Source organism: Enhydra lutris, unplaced genomic scaffold (genome assembly GCF_002288905.1).
Source record: "Enhydra lutris kenyoni isolate GAN:26980312 unplaced genomic scaffold, ASM228890v2 scaffoldscaffold62, whole genome shotgun sequence".
Classification (NCBI taxonomy): domain Eukaryota; kingdom Metazoa; phylum Chordata; class Mammalia; order Carnivora; family Mustelidae; genus Enhydra; species Enhydra lutris.
The window spans coordinates 7,795,868-7,801,867 of NW_019154146.1; the positions used below are offsets into that span (position 1 = coordinate 7,795,868).

At 48.3% G+C, this 6,000-nt stretch overlaps 1 protein-coding gene across 3 annotated transcripts in view; it reads right to left on the reverse strand.

Moving 5' to 3' along the window:
• Window positions 1–5,782, reverse strand: part of LOC111158710 (solute carrier family 22 member 3) — a 90,786-nt gene extending 85,004 nt beyond the window's left edge. For all 3 annotated transcript variants that reach the window (XM_022520926.1, XM_022520928.1, XM_022520929.1), the window contains exon 1: window positions 5,343–5,782. In XM_022520926.1, the coding sequence (XP_022376634.1) occupies window positions 5,343–5,753 (411 nt within the window). In that variant the 5' untranslated portion in view covers window positions 5,754–5,782. The remainder of the gene's footprint in view (window positions 1–5,342) is intronic.
• Between the last annotated feature and the right edge of the window lie 218 nt (window positions 5,783–6,000).

Consider the following 6,000-nt stretch of genomic DNA (forward strand, 5'->3'; position numbering starts at 1 on the left):
GAACATGGACCACCTAGAGATATGCACTAAAGAAAAATTTTAAAGATTTATATCAAAAGGAAGGGGGAAATAGAGATATTGTATAAAATGATGAGCAGTGTAAACCCAAGCATGTGTGATCTACACAGAGCCCATAAATTAAGACTTAAAAGAAAGACCTAGGATATTGGCTACAAACGCCTGTGATACACAAGGTGAGAGACTGAGTGAAAGTGTTGAAACTTCCTAAATTGTTGAGAAGATTGCAGTATTAAATTTAGGTGCTGTTAAGTAAACATAGTAAAATGTCAAGGATAACCACTAAACGAGCTGAAATAAAGGATCTAAATTCCAAATAAATAAAGGAACAAGATAGAATAAGAAAAACAAATTGAAAAATCATTTTTTTAAAATATTTTATTTATTTGACAGAGAGAGATCACAAGTAGGCAGAGAGCCAAGCAGAGAGAGAGAGAGAGAGAGAGAGAGAGGAGGAAGCAGGCTCCCCGCCCAGCAGAGAGCCCCTTGCGGGACTCGATCCCAGGACCCTGAGACCATGACCCAAGCCGAAGGCAGAGGCTCAACTCACTGAGCCACCCAGGCAGCCCCTGAAAAATCATTTTTTAAAGGGAGGAAAAAAAGCATAGAAATAATATGTATAATAGAATAATATGATATGAGAAAAATACTAGAAATAAAATATGAAAAATATACAAAAATAATATATAAAATTCTATATATTATATAATATGAAAAAATGAGAAAAATAATAGAACAAGCTCAAATACATCAATGAATAAAGTAAATGTAAAGAGACTATGTGTATCCGTTAAAAACAAAATCAAGTTATATGCATTTTATAAGAGATACATCTAAACTCTTAAAACATGGGAAGTTTGAAGGAAGGGGAAACAAAAGATACAACAGGCAAATATTAACTAAAAGGAAGCTGGAGTGGCTACATTAGGATGAGACAAAATAGACAGCAAGACAATATACTTCACAGATTTTAGACAGGGTCTCCAAACACTGATAAAAGGTTCAATTCACTATGTAGGTTACAAGCAAAATCTAAATTTGTAGATACACACACCCAATAAAACTGTATGTTTTATTAAAACTATATGTTTAAAAGTATAACTTTTTAAGCCTTCTGGAGATAGGGGGAGGGACTGACAAATGCATCAACATAATGGCTAATTCCAATACTTGTTAATCTCAACAGACCAAGCTAATGGAAAGTTAATTAAAATCTAGAATGTTTTAACAGCACAAGAAACAAGCTTCAGATATGGGCCGTCTGTAAGCCCTGCCCCCAATAGCTAAGGACTGCACATCCTTCCAGAGCACCACAGAATATTTATGAAAACTGACCTCTTAAAGGCCAAGAAGCAAACTTCAATGGAGTCCAAAGAGGCAGCATCACACAGACCACGTTCTCTGACACACCAACACTAAACTGCAAGGCAACAACTAAAAACGATAAAAAAAAAAAAAAGTCCTGGGCCAAAGATGAAAAAATAACGGAAATTACAAATACCGAGAATAGAATAATGATTGAAACCTGCATTTCAAAACTTGTCGGGTATGGTCAAAAAAGTACACAGAAGGAGATCTATAGCTTTAAATATTTATGCTACAAAAGAAGAAAGGCTGAAAATAACTGAGATATGCATCAAACTTCCATTGAAAGAAGCATACCAGAAGTCAATGCGGGAAACAAGAGCAAATAATAAAGAGGAGAAATTAATGAGATAAAAAGGAACAGTGACCTATGTGGGTCTCAGAAGTAATGATGAAGCAGATGTCCTCCTGGTGAGGTTGATTGAGCAAGAAACGAAGGAGGCCCCAATAATAACCAGCAATAAAACCGGTGCTGAAGCAAGATCTTTCTCAAGTGCCCAGAGCACAGAAGAGAATAAGCCCAGACTAAAACGTGGGCCTGGAGAGACTTTCCACACTTGACATTCAGGGAAGAGAGGATGCTGGTGCCTCTGATGTCCATGGGTTAACTGACTGGGTTGGCCCTCTGCCGTGGGATAGACGAGTTAGAGCAAAGCAGAGACACGTGAAGCCCTACAAAGCCAAGCTGCCCCCACTCTCTCCAGTGTGGCAGCTACTTCCCTCATATGGGCGTTCCTTTTACTGGGGGTGGGGGGGAATGACCTGGAAAGGAAAAATGAGACTGATTCAGACTATTTTTAAAAAGTGCTCTGAACCCAGGTTCACTGAGGCACTAGGGAGAAGCTCTTTTTCTTTCCTTCCTTCTTTTTTTCCTTTTTAAAAAATTTCCATTTATGGCATACAAGCAAACATTTAAAGTCCTAACATCCATTTCAAAGACTCACTCCTAGGCAAGGAATTGAAGTGTGCATGTGGAGGAGGCTCAGACTTTCCTGCGTTCTGTCACGCTCTATGCTGGCCAGCGTCTGACAAGCACGCAAGGCTGAGACACAAACATTAGAAAGTCCGCTCTGAGGAAGTGACCTATCAGTGAAAAATCTACTGCCTCATCTTGATCGAGAGAAGTAAGTGAGGGGCTGGACTGAAACAGCCCTGCACTAGGCATTGACTTTGACTTCATTCCTTGGAGCTGTTTCGCTTTGTAAGATGGTGAAACAGTGGGTGAGTTTCAGGTGCCCATTCTGTAATGTTCATGTCGAGAGGAGCGAGACATCCCTGGCTGGTCTGGATGATTATGGCTGACTGTGCTCCTCCTGCTACGAAATGAAATACAATGGCAGATTGGCCAGAAGAATGAAGTAAATATGAAGGTTCCAAATTATTTCCTGCAGCTTCTAAAGTGCAAGTGCTTATTTTGCGTGGACTCGTCCCCAAGACTTTGAGCACTACCTAGAGGAACGGAGAATGATTCACCCTCATGACCCTTGGATCTCAACCCATCTGGGCCACTTAGAAGGTCTGGGACTCTGGCAGGTCCTTCCACATTCCTGACTCAGGTACCTCTTCTACAAAGCTAAGACAATGATATCTCCCCCAACTGGTGCAAGGACGAAGCGGAATAGCCATATGGGGACATTCTGGAATCTGGTCTGCCCTTCCATCTTCAAAACTCTCGCAATTCACCCCCTTTTCATGATTAATATCTTAATCTTTAAGTCTGTAGAAACACATTGGGTACAGTGTGAACCGAAGACAGAAGTAAAGTTCCTTTAATCCCGACGGAATATGAAAAAACAAAAACTAAATGGACCATCTTCAAAACCAAAGCCAGGAGAGCGAGAGCCAGGCAGAACTCTGAGAGAGAATGAGTTGCTCTGAATGGTTGTATTTCCTGAATGGATGGCAGGGGAGGGGGTTCTCCTAAGAATCAAAGCATTAAAAACAAACAAACCAGAAAAAGTGACCAATTTGGGATTTTTAAAAAAATCTCTCCAGTATACTTCAAAGATGTGTTGGTGGCCTTCAGCAGTGCATGCTGAGTATCATTCTACTTCTCCTTGAAAATTTTTATTGTTGTTCTGGGCACCCTGAGCAGCCATCCAGCTATAACACCGGTGGCATCTGTAAGACTGTAAAGGGCTTAGTCCAGCCTCTGATTTTACAGATGAGAAAGCTAAGCCCAGAGAGGTTAAGTGACTCAACCAAGCCACACAGCTAGCTGCAGAGAGTACCACACCAGGTCTCCTGACCTTCCACTTTCCACATTGCCTTTTGGGAGCCACTGATCTTCATAAGACCACCTGTCCCTCCTTGAAATAACCCCAGGTCACCTGAAACAACTCCAGAACCCCAGAATATTTCACAAGTATCTGTCCGGGCACTAACTCACAGATTTCTATGTCTCCCTTCTCTGATGTCCAGGGATCACACTGGCTCACAGAAACCCCACTTGAGCGCATATGCGTTTCGCTTTGAGGGCTCATTTTATTCTCTGAGGTATAAATGTCTTCAAAAATCTGGTGTCCTCTCTCCAAGACTTATCTTCTAATTTGCCTGGGAAGTAAGCACTAAGCAGCCATGCTAAATGGGATACCAGCAGCCATCGGACAGCTCGGAGGAAGTACTAGGGATAATGCCCAGTCCCACTGTAGTCCACATCCTGTCCATTTCATCTATGAAATCCCTAACCGCAACCCCACATAGTTTATGAAGCAGTCGCCATCATTACCCACAGATCAAGTAGAAATTAAAGTACCCCGAATACACAGACACATTGCCTGGCTGGGTGGCCACAGGTTTTATCTCGACACCACTCAGCATAGGACCGTACACACATGGCGCTATAGAACATGCATGACCTCAAAGTTCTAGAATCCCAACACCAGAGAGATGAGGTCACCATGAACAGTGATGAAAGAGGCATCGCTAACTTCATATCTAGAGTTTTCCCCCTTATTCAAGGAAGTGCTTAAAAAACGTTTATGACAATAACTGAAGATAAAAATGTTTCTTTCCTAATTTGCCAGAGCACATTCAATCATTTTTTTAGGAAATTAAATTGATCTCTGATTGCCCATGAAGTTCAAAGAAGCTTCTCGTTCCTGTGACCCAGCCTCCGTGGAGACAGTCCCCACAGCTAAGGCACAAAGTTGAGGAAGAAACTGCCATCCCAGCCCAGCTTCGGCCTAAGGCTGAGCAGCCGCTAACCAATGCGCTGTCGTCCCAAACACAGCCAGGCCGCCACCACTGGGAAGGGGGAACTGCCTTGTAAGGCTTGTAGCCCTTTCTGCTGCCTTCCTGTAATTTACTAACAGGAAAAAAAAAAAAATTATAATTAAAACTCTTCATTGAAACCCACAGCTTTCCCAATTTCTCTCAGATGTTGCTCTTTGCCCCAGAGCAGTTTTGCTAAAATCATGCCCACGGAGAGTCTTGACCTCTGTCCCCGTGCATTTCCGACCATCTTTTGGGCAACCAGTTGACGTTCCGCCCTTCCTTTACCCCCTGAAGACCACAGAGCAGTCCGGCCCGCGCAACTAAGTCGCTCGCTCCAGGGGCCGCGGGTCTCCACCGCGAGTCGGACCGTAATTTCCCACTTTTGCACAAACCCACCCCGACGACAACGTCTGTCGTACGGGACGCTCGGGTGCCCGAGGAGGTGCGTGCGAAGCATCCGCGAACTTAGCACCTGTCCCCACCTGTGGTTCACACCCGAAACCCAAGCATCTCTCCGTCCGCTCGCTCGCAGAGGGCAATCAGCGACAGGCGTTCCCCGGGCCTGTTGCGCGCGGCGCTTCGAGAGCGGGATGCACCCGGTCCGTCCCCAGAGGCCACCAACAGGTGCCAGCCTCCCCGGGCCGGCCGCGGAGGCCGGCTTCCTGCCCTCGCCGCGTCCGGGGAAAGAAGGGCGCCGTCCCGTCGGGCGGGCCCCCCGCGCCCACCCGCGCCCACCCGCTTACCTCGCTGACGATGGTGGAGTGGGTCTGGGCGTACCGCCAGCCGCCCCGGCACGGCACGAGCGGCGCCGAGCGGTTGGGGAAGGCGGCGAGCGGGTCGGCGCAACTGAGCGCGTCGGGCGCGGCGCTGGCGTTGGCCGCCTCCAGCAGGTACCGCCGGCAGCTGCCGTCGCCGCGGTGCTCGGGGGGCGCAGTGCGGTTCCACTCCTCCTCCGGGCTCCAGCCGCAGCGCTCGGCCAGCGCGGCGGCGCTCGGGCCGCGGCACCAGTAGCGCTCGGGCTGGCTGCCCAGGAAGACCACGCCGACGAAGAGGAAGGCGAAGGTGACGCCCGTCAGGCACAGCAACAGGAACACGCGCCGCTGAAAGCGCCCGAACTCGCCCGCCCTCTGCAGCGCCTCGTCGAAGGAGGGCATGGTGCGCGCGGCCGGCCGCCGCCGGGCCCGACTCCGCGAGCGCGTCCTGCCGCCGGTCGCCCGGCCTCCGAGTGAACGCGGGCCCCGCCGGCCGCCGCCTCACCCCTGCCGCTCCCCCCCTACCCCCCCTCCGCATGGCGCTCCCGCCTCACAGCCCCGGGCGCCGCGCCAGCCGTCGCCGGCCCTTCGGCCCCCGGGGCCCTCGCGCCCGCCGCCCCCGCCGCCCCCGCCGCCCCCGCCTCCCGAC